We start from the raw sequence: 15,817 nt of genomic DNA, 5'->3' as shown, positions 1-15,817 counted from the left end.
GCCTTGGATGCTGAACAGAAGCCACCCAACAGTAGGGAGGAAGGTGATGGTGCCTCTCTCAGCACTGTGCTCCTGGGTCCAGCAGCCTTGTATGAGCATGGCACAAGATAGTTACTGTCCCCAAAGGTTTCCTTCCAAAAATGCATGGTGGGGCAGGGTGTTGGTGGTGTTAGAGGCTTCTTGCTGGGCACCCCAGCTGCAGGGCAGCGCTGTGCCCTGCACTCACCTGCTGGTTCCTTTCTGGAGGGGGGTTCCACCATAATGTGGGACTGGGGCAAGGGAGAGCTGTGCTGTGGGTGTCCCTGGATGGGAAGTCTGCTGTCACATCTGTACCCTCCCCAGGAGGGACATCGCCTGCTCACCACTGCAGCCACCAGCACCACATCCCCTGCCAGGCCCAGGGCAGGCTCTGTCCCCCCAGGCAGGCTCCCACCAGCAGCAGGGAGCCCATCCTTGGGGCCAGCTGCTGCCTCCTCCCTGCACAGTACATTCACCTTCCCCCTGCTCTGTCTCATTAACTCCACATCCCTCCCACCCCTCTCTCTCCACCTCATTAGCTCCATATCCCCATACACCCCTTCTCTGTGCCTTGGCCATAACTGCTTCTTTCTGTGCTGGGTGGGAGCTCCCTTCCTGCCATCCCTGGGGTGGTTTTGGCTGTGTTTTGGGGCAGGAACCAGCATCACCCCGGGGATGGCAGTCACCTACCCCATCCATCCGACCTCAGCAGCATGTGCCGGGTGGAACTGCTGTGGTGATCAAAAGGCAGGGGCAGGTTGTGGCTGTTGTCTGCTGGGTGGACTGGGGACCACCAGCCTGCAGGAGCATGGATTCAGGGCAGGGGAGACACCTGACTTTGATTCCTGTCAACCTCCAGCCTGGAAACCCTCTTGCTTTCTATTTCAAGTTATACCAGCACAGAAAGGAGACCTGCTCCATCCTTTCCTTCCTTGGGGTGCCAGGCTCCAGGGAAAACACACCCCAGAACCTCCCATTCAGTGGTTTCCTAGGTCAGCAAAGGAGCCAAACCAGGGGTGTGCTTCAGAAGAGCACCCAGAATGACAGATGTGGAAGTATGATTTTCGTACAAACCAAAGCCTGTTGGTACAGTGTGTATTTGGAAGGGTTAAAGTGACATCTTCCAGTCTTTAATTACTTAACTATTCAATGCTTTCCTTAACGATAAACAGATGGATGTAGTCTAGTTCCTTCCTGTTCTAGTTCCATTGATTTCATTGGACTCCCTCCTGGGCTGAATTTGGCCTCGGCTGTTTATCAAGAAGTCTGCTCCTCATTTCAGTCTCTGTCCACCCACCTCCATCCCCAGGAGCGTGTGGCACCAGCAGCACTGTAAGGTAGGAGCTGCTGCACCAGGGCCGGGGCTCAGCTCTGCTGCTGCAGCTTGTGCAGACCCCAGCACCTCAGGGTGTAAGAACCCTGTAAGTCCTTATAAAATCCCTAATGTGTTAGAAGCATCCCTTGAAGGATAAAGACGGGTGCTGGGGGGGATCAGCCAAGCCAGCTCCATGTTATTGCTCACAGTTTCACCCTTGGTGTGTTCTGCCCAGCAGGTCCATAGGAGGAGGATGGAGCACAATTCCCATGGTGGATGGGGTCTCTGCCTTTTCGAGCTGCCTCTCTGAGGCTGAACCAAATTCTTGCTGCCCAGGGTGCATGGCAGCTGCTGCCAGGCAGCCCCACGGTGAGCACAGAAAGTCACCCCAAAGCCCTTGGGAAGCTGACGATTCCATAGCCTCACTCCTGTGTGCTCTCTGGTTCCTCATTGCTCAGCAGTGAGCTGCCACCTTCTTAGTCTCTAAGCCAGGTCTGAGGAAGCCAAGTGCTTCTCAGGCCTGATCCCAGCCAGTGAGTGCCACAGGAGCCCCAGGCTCTGCCACCAGTGAACAGAGAGGCCACCTCCTTGTGCAGCACTGACTCTGCTGTCTGGCTTCAGACTCCTTCATACAATCACAGACTGGTTTGGGTTGGGAGGTACCTTAAAATTCATCCAGTTCCAAACCCTGCCACAGGCAGGGACACCTTCCACTGCAGCAGCTGCTCCAAGCCCCTGTGTCCAGCCTGGCCTTGAACACTGCCAGGGATGCTCCCCATGCCTGAGTTCAGCAAGCTCAGCCCTGTGGCACCAGGCTAACCAAGACAGCAGTGTTGGGGGACTGTGCACTCGCTGGCACCATGGCCATGCACACAGCAGGGTGAGGCCAGCACTCAGCTGGAAGCGAGCTAGCAGGTCATGGTGCTACAGCAGAATGCGGGGAGGTGAAGCAAAGGAGCTCTCAACCTGTTTCCTCTGGGCCCCTGCAGTAGGAGAGATGCCTGGGGCATCACCAGGCACCCTCCACCCCTGGGCCAATTGGCACTGCTGGGCACTGCCCCTTCATGCTGGTGCATGGCTGCTCCATCACCACATCCCAGAGCCTGTTCCTATTGTCCTAACTGTAAAATATGGGTAGATCCTGCTCCACAAGCAGCTGCTGGCAGCATTATCCTTCCTGCAGGTGACTTGCTCTTGCAGCCTGGTGGGCTGTTTGGGTTGTGTTTGAGGAGCCTCATCTTGGCCTTCTGAATGTGGCCTCTCTTCTTCATTTAAAAGCAGACAAACAAACAAACCCCCAAAGCAAATCCTGCCTCCATCAAACTGCACAGCGCAATCCATGTGCACTGGTGCTGTGCTGGCCGTGGAGCCTGCAGACAGCTTGCAGTAGCTCTGGAAGGTGTGTGCTCTTCTGTTTATCAAGTGAGTGTTAACTCTGCAGCCTTCTGTTGATGATTTAAATGTCATCACCGTTTCCCTGCTGCTCAAAACATGAGAGGGAAGTGAAGGCCAGCAAAGGGGCCTCTTCGTGAGCCCCCAGGTGGGTTTGCTATGTGGGAAGGGCTTGGGAAAAATAGCCTTACTCTTTTCCATGAGGAATGATGTGGTGCTCAGGATTGGGATACACTGGGAACAGCTAATTAGACCCCAACACCCTCATCGGCTCTGCGGGCGTTACATGGGGAGGTGGGAGCAGGGTGGGATGCACCCACCCTTTTGGGGGGATGGAGTCAGCATCTCCCCACTGTGACAGCTTCAGGCAGGAGCTGGGAGGTGCTGGGGGCACCAGCAAGGAAGTGGGGGAACAGTGTGCAGCAGAGCCAGGTCCCAGCAGCTCCGGTGGGAGCCATGGGGAGGCTTTGCCGTCAGTGAGTGACTGGTATTCAATTTTCCAACACTGGAACGTTTGCTTTGTTGGCTCGTTCCCTTGGTTACATGGTATATATTAAGTTCTCCATTTGGCTTCCTTATGCAATTAGCTGGCATTCTTGTTGCATGGATTTTGGAAGTACAATCGGAGCTGAAGCTCCGTGGTCAGGCCTGGCTGCCCCCAGCATGCCCGCCCAGAGCTGGCTGCCCCCAGCACGTGCCTCACTGGGCAAGCACCTGCAACGCTTGTGTTGGGGTGTGATGCAAAGCAGGGCCCAGCCCCGGGATGCAGGGAGCAGGGGTGCCCCGGGCCGACCTGCCTGGCAGCAGGTGTCCTGCCAGAGTGTCCCTGTCCCTGCTCACTCAGCGGGGCTGGTGCTTCTGGCGCGCTCCACGGCTCACAGATTGTCAGCGTTTCTGCACATCCCCATCCTGTAGGTATGTATGTGCTGTTCCTCTGCGGCCGTGGGTGTGCATATGGCTGGCTGTGTGGCAACTGTGCTGAATGCCAAAGCAGAGAGGACAATGTGTGTAGTAACGAAGGGTGCCAGGAATCTGAGTTGCTGGAAAGCCGGCGAGAGGCGATGCCTGCCCCACGCTCCCAACTGTGGAGAGGAGATGAGCCTGGAGGCTGTGATGAGGGAGCCTGTGAGGGCAGCGTGAGCCCGTGGCTCCCAGGATTAGTCAGGACAGCAGGATGCAAGGAGGGAAAGGCAACCCTCAGCAGAGGGGGAGCCTGCAGTGAGGGAAGCAATGTCCCCCTGACCGCAGGAACACGGGCCAGGGCAGTGGTGTGGCAGGAAGTGGCACCAGGCACACGTCCTCATCCCTCTGATGCTGTTGGGGATCCTGCTTTGGGTTCATCCCACTGTTTCCAGTGCTTTTCCATAGCTGGGTCCTGTTCGAGAGCTGACCAAAGCTTTTCACTGTTTGCTGGGAAGGTCAGAGCATCCTAATTTTGGAGCATCTGGACATGCTGACCCTGAACCATGCCCTGAAACCTTCTCATGGCTGAGAGGCACCAGGCATGGAGCATATGCACAAAGGGACAACCCTCTCAGCCCATGTTCCCTGAAGCCCCCATCCCATCTGTCCAGTCTGGACATTTCCCAACCTCATCCTTCTTGAAGCACAGTACCCACAGCAGGGTGTGGGACTGCTTTGGCCTCACCAGGGCTGAACTAGGCAGGGAATGAGGGCACACGGCCCCATCCCTGATACTGGCACACAGAACTGCTCTTCCAGCTGGGCACCCAATTATTCCCATGTAGAAAAGCTCCTGTTTCCTCTTCCTACCTGTACATAGGGCCTCACAGCCACCTTGCAGAGTTTCCTGCCACAGTGTCAGATTTAGCTAAATGATGTTTGCTGATCCTTGCATCTAACAACACAGGGGTTTGGAGGGTGGCCGGGCTGTGCCTCCACAGGGATGCAGAGCAGGGGGCTGGGCCAGCAGGACAGAACTCGTGCTGCTGCTGGATAAAGGGACTTGTATCCAAACACAGCCACTGCAGCTCTGGATTTTGACTCAGAGCACATCAGAAGGTGGCTGCATACATCCTACAAGCCATCAGTTAATGGTGGATGTAAAATCCACATGAGAACCCTGCACGTTGTCTGGGCACCGCAGGCAGAGGCAGGGCTGCATGAGGGGAGAGCTGTTTGTCTGCTGTGCAACGGGTTCCTCTGTCTCTGAGTCCCAGCCCTTGATTTCCAGAGTGAGATTTGGAGGTTGAGTCCAGTCCCCTCCAAAACTGTTGCTGTAGAGTGTAACAGCTCTGGATGTTCCAGTCATAGAATCTTGGAATGGTTTGTGTTGGAAGGGATCTTAAAGCTCACCCAGCTCCAACCCCTGCCACAGGCAGGGACACCTTCCACTGCAGCAGCTGCTCCAAGCCCCTGTGTCCAACCTGGCCTTGAACACTGCCAGGGATGGGGCAGCCACAGCTTCTCTGCGCACCCTGTGCCAGCGCCTCAGCACCCTCACAGGGAAGAATTTTCCCTTTAGCCCCACTTTAGGCATTGGAAGAGTGTTATAACAGCCAATTGCTTTGCAAATCTTGCCAAATTTTAGACCTCAGCAGCTGTTTGTGGCCTGATCGTGATGACCTGGAGTAAAACTGCTGCCTTCTTTTCCTGTGCACTGTTGCTTATGGGGAAAATGGAAGGTTTGGAACCGTACATTCATCATTTCTTATTTTAGAGCCCACAGTTGCATCCCTTTTGTTTCAAGCCATTATGTTTCCCAGAGCCCTGCTTTGCATGCTGGGTAGGGGAGATTCTGAAGCCCGGGTGTCAGCGCTCTACAGCACTGAGAAGGCTACACCATGTTTTAATCTGAAGGCATCACAATGTTTTCCCCTCTCACTGTGCCCCACACTTGCACCTTGTTTCCTTTGCACCCAGCTAATTCGGTCAAATAAATCATTCTGCGCTCCCTGTTAAGAGTCGTGCTCCTGAAGCATTTCAAAGATATAAGCTGCTAAACGTGTTGATTATTTTTTTCACTGTACATGGATCGACTCCTTTCTTTCCTTCCTGCAGCACTGAATTCCCGAGGTTAATTACACACTGCGTAACAAAGGCGTTATTTCTTCTTGTGCCTCCGGTTGTGTTCCTTTTCATGGCTGGAGAAATGAGCCAGGAGAATAAAGGCTTTGCACTGAAGTGCATTAAAGTCAGTGGGCTTTGGCTCATGCCCAGAAACAAAAGCAGTGCACGGTTTCATTCCAGGGCAGGCTCAAGTGATTGCGTTTAATCTTGAAGGCACAGCTTTTAGGTTGGATTCTTGATACTCAGCTGCCAGAGGGGAAAAGCAATTCCCCCCTGGACCAGCACAGAGCCATAATGTGCTGTCCCACTCTCCGCAGGTGAACGGCAGTGATGGGATGTTCAAATATGAGGAGATCGTCCTGGAGAGGGTAAGTGCTCTTTCTTACTCACCCGCAGCTTCTGCTGCCTCTTCCCACCCGCACCCCCCGGCATCCCCATCACTGCACCTGACAGGAGGGCCTGGTCTCAGGTCCTTCTGGGGGTGTTAGGTTCTGCCTGCCCCTGGCATGGGGAGGGGGGGCTGGATGCTGCACACCCGCAGCCCCTCCAGGAGGGAGGGAGGGAGAGAGGGGCACAGGCACCTCCCTCGCCTCCCTCACTCACACCCTTCACCCACACAAACCGGGGGTGCTCATGGCTCATTGCCAACACCGGTGCCAGGAGCTCTGCTCGTGCACAGGCACTGCTGCCTCCCTGCTGCCAGTGCGCCCGGCACCCGAGCACACAGCCTGTGATGCTGAGCACCAAGGATGGGTTTTCTGGTGAACCAGGGGCAGTTTCTGCTCTTCCCTTGTCTTGTCTGTTGGTACCACAAAGCTGATGGCGCTCATCGCACCAGCCAAGACTAAAATCACCTCTCCCCCTGATGGGCCTTACCCAGGGGTGAGCCAGCACCACGCAGGGCAGAGAGGGTTTTCCCCTGGTGCCCAGGGAGCAGCAGGGGTGGAGAGGCCCAAGGGGCGGTTGGCAGGGGGCTGCCCATGGCACCCCTCATCCTCCTCACTGCCTCAGCAGTGGCTTGGCTGGGGCCGCATCACAGGGGAAGACACATCAGTCATTATTCTGTTCCTCTCTGCTTTAGTCAACTCCCTCCTCCCCTCGCTCTGCATCACGGCGGTGGGTGGATGGAAGGTTATCTGGGGCTGCCGCCTCACCCACTGCTTCCCTGCGCGCCTGACGGAGCCAGCCCAGGGGATCCTGCTGCTTGGGCTGAGCGCTGCTTGCTCCAGGCCCCATTCAGAGGCAAAAGCCTTGTTTTCAGGGATTCTTCAGAGCATCCTTTATCCACAGCAGGCACAAGGCGGGAGCCAGCAGAGCTGCGTAGGGAGGCAGCACTCATTGCTGCCCCCATTTCAAAGCCTCAGGCAGCAAATCCCTTTCCAGCAGTGAGAAACCATGGGGGAATTTCAGTGCTTAACAGCAGGGCCAACATGGAACATATCCAGGTCCTTCACCTGGTCCCCAATGGGATACAATAGCTCTATCTCAATGCAGAAGCGTCTGGTGCCTGCAGATGAAGCTGTCCCCTCACTGGGGTGTTTGGCTCCTAGAGATGACCTCAGTGTACACCAGAATTGCTGGTCTGACACCGTTATTAATCCTTGTCATTGCTGTAAAGCTCACCCAGCTCCAACCCCTGCCATGGGCAGGGACACCTTCCACTGGAGCAGCTGCTCCAAGCCCCTGTGTCCAACCTGGCCTTGAACACTGCCAGGGATGGGGCAGCTACAGCTTCTCTGGGCACCCTGTGCCAGCGCCTCAGCACCCTCCCAGGGAAGAGCTTCTACCTCATATCCAACCTAAATCTCCCCTGTTTCAATTTGAACCCTTCATCCCTTGTCCTATCACTGCAGTCTCTGATGAAGAGTCCTTCTCCAGCACCCTCCTAGGCCCCTTCAGATACTGGAAGCTGCTCTGAGGTCTCCCCTTAAGGAGCCTTCTCTTCTCCAGCCTGGCTCCAGAGCAGAGCTGCTCCAGCCCTCGCAGCATCTCCATGGCCTCCTCTGGCCTCTCTTCAACAGCTCCACATCCCTCTTGTGCTGCTGCCCCAGAGCTGGATCAGGACTGAAGGGGAGGTCTCCTCAGAGCACAGCAGAGGGCAGGATCCCCTTCCTGAGCTGCTGCTCATGCTCTGGGGGTGCACCCAGCACATGGGGGGGTCTGGGGACAAGCGCACAAGGCAGTGGAAGTCAAAGCCAGTCTGAAGACCCCTGCATCACCAGGGAGAGAAGCACAAGCCCCAGCACGTTGCTGGTGCTCGATGATCCTGGGAGGCTCCTTGTGTCCCTCCTGGTCACAGGTCCCACTGAGGAGCAGTTTCCCATCACCTAATGCTGTGCTGGGGCTGTGGGCAGCCGGAAGGGTGCTCGGCTCAAGCCTGTCTGTGTATGAGAGGCAGGCACAATAGGATGTGACTAAGTGTCAGCTCTTCCACATGAGCAAACAAGGCGAGGAGCCATCTGATTTTCAAGGCAGAGGAAAAAAAGCAGGAATTGTCCACTTACATCAAGCATGCAGCTGGAAGCAGCAGTTGTGAGCGTGTCACTGATAGGAATTCTACAATCAGGAGAGGCGGCACAGGGTCAGGCTGCTCACCCCAGGATGAGCACTTCATTCCAGCTGGAATAGAGCTGGAGATGCAGCACGGCCCCTGCGATCCCCTCGGGCAGCCTTCAGCTCAAGTGATCCTCCAGGCATGTCCAGGAGGAAGAGGAGGCAGCACTGGAGAGCCTGCCCCATCCCGGAGCCCCCTCCACCCAGCCCTTCACAGTTTGGCACCAGCACTCGCATTGGCTCCGTGCCGGGGCTACCTCCCAGGGGCAGGGGTGTGCTGCTGGGGACTGGAACCAGCCCCAGTGCTCCGTGCGCTGCAGCGCTGTGGCTCTGCTGGGGAGCAGCCAGCGAGGGGAGGTTTTCTCCCCTTGCCAAGGACCACCCCCTCCCAGCTCCCCGCCTGCCTCAGCCTCTCTCGGCAGATGTGGTGGCGAGGGAGGTCCTGGCGGCTCCCACTCTCCGGCTCCATCTGCTCCGCGCTGCCGCACCGAGCGCCTCGGCCGAGTGTGCCGGCGCCCTGCGGCCACGCACCCCTCTGTGTGCCCCGGGCGCTGCGGGGGCTGCAGGGGCTCCACGGCCTGGGCAGCCGCTGCCGGTGGGAGCTGCGGCGGGAGGACCAGAGCAGGGGGTGCCCACGGGGAACGACGGGTGTGTGACTGCCCGCAGGGGAACTCCGGCCTCGGCTTCAGCATAGCAGGAGGCATCGACAACCCCCACATTCCAGATGATCCGGGCATCTTCATCACCAAAATCATCCCTGGGGGAGCCGCAGCCATGGATGGCCGTCTGGGGTAAGTACCAGGCCAGGGGAGCAGCCTCATCTGGGTATCACCCCGGATCTCCCCAGGAACCCTCTACTCTAGGCAGCTCCTGCCCCACTGCCCTCCCATGGTCCATTCCCCACAGGAAACGGTCCCCTCTCAGCAGCCGCCTCTCTGCAGTCGTCCCTTCTCCTCCTCTTCCTGCCCCAGGCTCCTGCTCCCATCCTTCCCTCTGTAGCCCCAGACCCCAGCCTTTCCCTTCACCTTTCATCTCCGTCAGGGTGGACCAATCCCGCTGCCTCCCCCTTTCACCCTGGGAGTCGGGATCTGGTCAGCTGGAGCATCTCAGGGGTGTGCGTGGATGGAGGAAGGTGGCAGAGGTGTCAGGAGGAGGGGGCTCGGGCTGGTGGTTCCCCAGGGAAGCCAAGGGCCACCCTGTGCCTACAGGGTGAACGACTGCGTACTGCGGGTGAACGACGTGGACGTGTCCGAGGTGGTGCACAGCAAAGCAGTGGAGGCCCTGAAGGAAGCGGGCCCTGTGGTGCGGCTCGTGGTGCGCCGCCGGCAGCCCCCACCAGAGACCATCATGGAGGTCAACCTGATGAAGGGCCCCAAAGGTGAACCCCTCACTCCATTCTCGGAACCAGTGTTCCCCACAGGACGGTGTGGGGTGACCCTTCAGTGTGGGATGCCATGGGGTGCAAAGAGGCATCACAGGGAATATGGAATGCAGGGTGGCACTGCCATGGTGCAGGGTGCCGTAGGGTGGATGCTGTGGGGCACAGGGTGTGGGGCAGCCCCACAGTGCAGCACATGATGTCTGGGCTGGCCCATTGCTGGGTTAGGGGCAGGGTAGGAACTGCAGTGAGGCAGAGGGGCTGCAGTGCCAGCCCAGAGCTCCGTCCATCTGCCTGTCTCTCACCTGCCCTCTCACTTCCCTCAAGGCCTGGGGTTCAGCATTGCTGGGGGCATCGGGAACCAGCACATCCCCGGAGACAACAGCATCTACATCACCAAGATAATCGAGGGAGGTGCTGCCCAGAAGGACGGGCGCCTGCAGATCGGGGACCGGCTGCTCGCGGTAAGCCCCATGGCACAGCCTTCACCGTGCTGGCGGTGCCAGTCCTGACCCGGCATTCCTTGTGCTGGCAGCCTCATGCCCCTGCCCGGGGCCCAGGGGACATGTGAGCTGGGGACAAACCATGGAGATGGGACAGTGCCTCCAGAGCTACTGGAGAAAACTGCTTCTACCCACTGCTGCCTGCCCCCTGCCTGCTCCCTGCCTGCAACTCACGCAGCCCCTTCCCTCCGGCAGGTGAACAACACGAACCTGCAGGACGTACGGCACGAGGAGGCGGTGGCCGCCCTGAAGAACACCTCTGACATGGTGTACCTGAAGGTGGCCAAGCCCTGCAACATCCACCTCAACGACATGTACGCGCCCCCCGACTACGCCAGCAGTACGTACGGCGCTGGCCACTGCTGCGGCACCGGGCACCACGGGGCCGGGGGGATGGAGCGTGCCAGGGTGATGCTGGGCTGGTCTCCGCTTCCATGTTTGCAGATGGATTTCTGCTCCTGATGCCTTTCTCCTCTCCCGCAGCCTTCTCAGGACTGGCTGACAACCATATAAGCCATAACTCCAGTATGGGCTACCTGGGCAGCATGGAGAGCAAGCCTGCCTACCCTGTCCCCCAGCAGGTGACTCCATCTCGGTACTCGCCTATCCCTCGGCACATGATTGGAGATGATGACTTCACCAGGTAAGTACCAGGCATGAGCATCCCTTGTCTCTGCTCCTTCTCCTTCCCTCTCTTTCCCTCTCTGCTGCTTGACCTCATCCCTGCTGCTGGTGCAGCCTCAGCTGAAAGCCTGTCTGTGGGTGTGCAGCGCAGAGCTTGGGGCCCAGCAGTGAGTTCCAGCCCTGTGTGTCCCTCCTCCTGCTCCTCCCTGAGCCCTGTGCAAGGCACTTCAGCTCCCTTCTCTTACTTGTTTTACAATAGCTGGAATCGTGTCCCAGCTGAGCTGTGCTGGGGACAAATGGCTTGGGAGAGCACAGCTCTGGATATGAGTCCTTACTGAAGGCATCCCAAACCTCCTTGCACTGGCTGCCAGAGGCACAGCCCTCTTTTCCCTACTAGCACCATTTACACTGCATGAGCAGGTTTGTTTCCTGAACTCAGGAAATAGAGAGAAGCACATTGTTCTCAGCCTAAATGCAGGGTAAAACTTCTCCAAAGCTTCGTGCTGAGGACAGGAAAGTGAGACATCTCTGGTTGTGCCCTGCTTGCCTGACCTACAGCTTTCCCTCTCTACAAAAGGAGGTTGTAATGAGGTAGGGTTGGTTTCTGCTTCCAAGGAACAAGGGATGGGACAAGAGGAAACGGCCTCAAGCTGCACCAGGGCAGGTTTAGATGGAGCTGAGTAACAGTTCCTTGCCCAGAGGGTGCTCAGGCATTGGAACAGGCTGCCCAGGGCAAGGCTGCAGTCACCGTCCCTGCAAGTGTTCACACAGTGTGGAGATGAGGCCTCAGTGCCATGGGTTAGGGGTGGCCTTGGCAGGGCTGGGGTAAGGCTTGGACTGGATGAGGTTAAAGGGCTTTTCCACCCTGATTGATTCTATGACTCTGTGGATCTATGGCAATGGCACTGTGGTGGCTCTGGTGCAGGACGTGCTGGCAGCCACCAGAGGATGGTGCTGCCGTGCCCAGGCCCATTTTGTTGCTGCTCAGACCCTGTCCCCACCACAGCCCCCTGCCATCAGACAGGGGACAGGTTTACAGCCTGCGGCAGGCACAGCAGTTCCCTTCCCCATCCCATCCCAGCACTGAACACCTCCCATGCCCCACCGAGCCCCATAGAACAGCTTCATCACAGTGGCTCTGTTTCATCATACATCACCAAGACTGTGCACTGGGACCAGTGAGGTCCAAATGCATCGTACTGGTGTGGGGAAGACCAGTGACACCCCTGGGAAAGGAGCTGTCTCCCAGGAGGCTCCTGCCAGCCATTCCTGAAGGAGAAGCAGAGTTCCAGTCCTGGATCCAGTTTCCTGCAGTAAATCCTGCTACCTGCATCCATGAAGGCACCAAAGCCTTCTCTCATCTGTGCAGGTGACAACAGTGAAGCCCAGCCTGGCCTGGTGTGTTGAAAAGGGTGTTTTCTTGAGCCAGTGACCCAGGAGCACGCTGCCAGGCTTCAGGACTTCATGCTGCCTGCTTGGCCAAATCTTATTCCCTAAGATTCGTGATCTGCTTGTGCACCTGATTCCTTCTTTTGTGTTGCCAACCCACCACAGTGCGTGTGATGATGGTCTCCAGTGTCATGTTGGCTGCAGTCATCACCAGCCTGCACTGGCATCATAGAGTCTTTCTTATTTTAATGCAGTGCTTGAGCTGGGAGCTGCCATTGTTTCCATCAGAGTTGCTTTTTCTTTCTCCCAGGATTTTTGTGATTCCAGGCAGCCTTCCTGCCTTCGCCTGCCTGTTGTTTGAGCTTTGAAAGGATTAAGTCATCACCGAAAAATGCAGGACTTGTGTTGAGCAGCACAGGGCCTGTGGCGTGGGGAGTGTGGGGTGCAGGCACGCTCGTTGTGCTGTAGGGGTGCAGAGGGGCTCAATCCTCCCTGTCCCGCCACAGCCACACTTTTCCCAGTGCCCAGGCTTGCAGCATCCGGTGTCACCTCTCAACCCCATGATCCTGTGCATGATTTCACAGTGGATGCTCTGTCTCCACCCATGCTCAGTCTCATGTCACTCGTACCATTGCCCACACCTCTCCTGGTTTATCATCACCTCCTTGGTGCCAAGGGCTGCATCACGCCAGGCTGCAGTTGGGATGACTCCATCCCTGCTGGTGTGCTGGAAAGCCTGGGCACAGCAGACCCTGTCACCAGCTTCACTGCTCCTTGCCCTCATGTCTCCTTGTTCCATGCCTGTCCTTCCAGGGAACCCCGGAAAATCATCCTACATAAAGGCTCCACCGGCCTGGGTTTCAACATCGTCGGAGGGGAAGATGGTGAGGGCATCTTCGTGTCCTTCATCCTGGCCGGAGGGCCGGCCGACCTCAGTGGGGAGCTGCGGAGGGGAGACCGCATCCTCTCGGTGAGTGCCCCTGGCCTGCCCCAGCCCCAGGGACACTGGAACATGTTGCGGCAGGGCCAGGGTGGGTTTGACTCCTGGGTGCCAAGGCTGGAAACGGCCGGCTCGGGAGCAGTCCTGCGGCGCAGCGGGCACTGCCCGGCCGGGCGGGTACCGGACTGACTCGGGTGAGGAGCACCGCGGTGCGGGTGCAGGGGGCGGTGCGAGCCGTGCGCTGCAGCGGAGCCGCTTTGTCCCGGCAGGTGAACGGCGTCAACCTCCGCAACGCGACCCACGAGCAGGCGGCGGCGGCTCTGAAGCGTGCGGGGCAGACGGTGACGATCGTCGCTCAGTACCGGCCAGAGGGTACGGACCGTGGCGGGGGCGGGGCGCTCGGCAAGGGCGGGGCATGCAAATGAGGGGGCGTGGCTCCCGCTGGCGTGCGGGCCGGGAGGCAGGATCAAGCAGCAGATAGGCGAGGGGCGGAGCCTGAGGGGCGGAGCTGTCACTGATTGGCCTGCGCGGCGGGGCGGGGCGGGGCGGTGGCGTCCCGCCGGCGGTGCGTGCGCGGCTTTGTGCGCGGCCGGGCGGCTCCGGGGCTCAGGTGAGCGTGGCCCCGGCGGCTCCGGGATCGGCCCCTTCCGTCCCGGGGCTGCGGCGGCGGGCGGGGCTCCGGGGGGGTCTGGCGGGCCCGGGGCACGGCGAGGAGCCGCTCCGGGGGATCCCGCGGGCCCCGCTGGGGGCCCGGGCCGGGGGCTCCCGAGGGGACCGCGGGTGCGGCTGCCGCCCCTCCTGGGAGCGCGTGGGCTCTTGGGACCCCCCGTTGTAACCGCGGGGCCGGCGGCGCTGCGACCGGCGCCTCGGTGCTGGGGGCGGGCTCGTGCCCTGCTCCGAGCATCCCTCCTGCTGTGCGGCCCCGGAGCTACCGGTCACCACCGCCGGCCTGCAGCTCCCTCCGCAACGGTGCTGGGGGCCGGAGCTGCCCGTGGCCGCGGGGGGAGCTGGCAGCTGCCTGCGGACCCCGGAGGTGGGGGGGCTGGTGTGTCCCGGGGGACGGCCCCTACAGGCGATGTCCGAGCGGCGCCGTCCTGGGTGCAGCGATTCGAGTCGCTCCCGGGCCCCACTGGTTTGTTCCCCGGCAGCTCTCGTCCTCTCCTGCCAGGCCAGTCTGCTGCCCCTCGTGTCCCCTGGCAGTGCCCAGCGTGTCCCTGTCCCTGCTGGTCCTTCTGCGTCCCATGGCAGAGGCTATTGGGGCACGGAGCCCGTGGTGCCGCTTGAGGTGTGCTGAGGGTGTGGGGTTTGTTTGGTTTGGTGTGGGGTTTTTTTCTCTTTCTTTTTTTTTTCCAGGAAGCACTTCTTAAGCCTTGGCAAAGACACCAAGCAAAAGTGCTTCCTAAATGTCAAACAGGACAAAGTGGTTTGAAACACCTGTAGAACGGGGCTGAAATGTCAGTGCTTTGTAATCGGTGGCTTTCCAGGTCTGCGATGGCTCCTGGCACATGCGGGCAGCAGCACCCTGGGGGCAGCCCTCTTGGGAGGCAGTGGTGCTGCTGTGACACTTAGAATGTTGTGTCTTGGGAGTTGACCTCAGCACTCTGGAGGCACAGAGGCCTGGGAGCCAAGGGAGAGGTCTCCCTGGTGTGAGCCCCTTGAGCAGGTGAGGCTGGGTCCCCTTGAGGGGATGTGAGCTCCCAAATGTTTGCCTTTCTATGTGCATCCTGTCTGTGGAAAAGAGCAGGAGAGCTGGATCACAGAGTGCTCAGAAAGAGGAGATGCTGGTGGAAAGTGGCTTTGCTAGCAGAGAGAAACTTCTCAGAGGATGGCACCTTGTCTCTTTACACATGAGTACAGATGGGGCTTGCCTGTGGGGTGCTGGTTGGGCACTGGAACAGGCTGCCCAGGACAGTGCTGGAGTCACCAACCCTGCAGGTGTTCACACACTGTGGAGATGAGGCCTCAGTGCCATGAGGCAGTGGTGGCCCTGGCAGTGCTGGGAACGGTTGAACTGGGTGAGCTTAAAGCTCTTTTCCAACCTGGTTGACTCTGTGACTACACAAATGCTCTGCATCTGACCTCTCAGGTCCTGAGGGGTCTTGGGGAATGAGACATCCCTGTGGCAGGCACTAGGAGGGGAGACAAGCAAAGAGGGAATGACAGAAAGAGGGTCTGCCTCCTGCCTGGTGCAGAGCCTCTGGCCGCTGCTGCAGGCCATCAAGTAAGAGCAGGCTGCTTTCTGTGACAATGTCTCTTAGCAGTTGTGAGCACTTCTCTCTCTGACCTTTGTCTGCCACTATCAGAAGTCCTTGTGTTTGGCAATTCCCTCTCCTCGTGCCCCACAGAGCCTCAATATTCCTCACCTGAGAAGAGAAAAACTTGCAGGACAGCATTTCTCTGAGCAGCCTCTCAAAGGGAAGTGCCAAGATCATGCAGTGACTTCTGAGAGCCTCCAAGCTTTCCCCATGGCCATGCTGCACTCTCAAACCCTACCCATCCATGAGCCTATGCCTTCACACGCATGCCCCGTGCAGGGAGGGCCACGTCTGTACTTTAACCCCACAGCAAGAAGGTGTGTGGGTTGGGGTGGGGAAATGCTGTGCTGGGGGGAAAGATGGAGCGGGGGTAGTGTATGCAGGTGGAGCCTGTCCCAGGCACCCCATGGCAATGCTGAC

General features: G+C 58.6%; 1 protein-coding gene across 2 annotated transcripts in view; it reads left to right on the top strand.

Annotated features, from left to right (window-relative positions):
• DLG3 (discs large MAGUK scaffold protein 3) overlaps window positions 1-15,817 on the top strand; it is a 32,483-nt gene that overhangs the window by 1,433 nt on the left and 15,233 nt on the right. The window contains exons 2-9 of one of the 2 annotated variants that reach the window (XM_034063579.1): window positions 6,073-6,123; window positions 8,975-9,099; window positions 9,517-9,686; window positions 10,014-10,150; window positions 10,385-10,529; window positions 10,673-10,832; window positions 13,016-13,172; window positions 13,412-13,514. In XM_034063579.1, the coding sequence (XP_033919470.1) occupies window positions 6,091-6,123; window positions 8,975-9,099; window positions 9,517-9,686; window positions 10,014-10,150; window positions 10,385-10,529; window positions 10,673-10,832; window positions 13,016-13,172; window positions 13,412-13,514 (1,030 nt within the window). In that variant the 5' untranslated portion in view covers window positions 6,073-6,090. Of the gene's footprint in view, window positions 1-6,072; window positions 6,124-8,974; window positions 9,100-9,516; window positions 9,687-10,013; window positions 10,151-10,384; window positions 10,530-10,672; window positions 10,833-13,015; window positions 13,173-13,411; window positions 13,515-13,700; window positions 13,753-15,817 lie in introns of those variants that run through there. The other variant, XM_034063581.1, reaches the window with a different exon arrangement.

This window comes from Melopsittacus undulatus, chromosome 6 (assembly GCF_012275295.1).
Source record: "Melopsittacus undulatus isolate bMelUnd1 chromosome 6, bMelUnd1.mat.Z, whole genome shotgun sequence".
Lineage (NCBI taxonomy): Eukaryota > Metazoa > Chordata > Aves > Psittaciformes > Psittaculidae > Melopsittacus > Melopsittacus undulatus.
The sequence above is the reverse complement of the archived record's forward strand: the minus strand, read 5'-3'. Positions and strand labels throughout refer to the sequence as shown.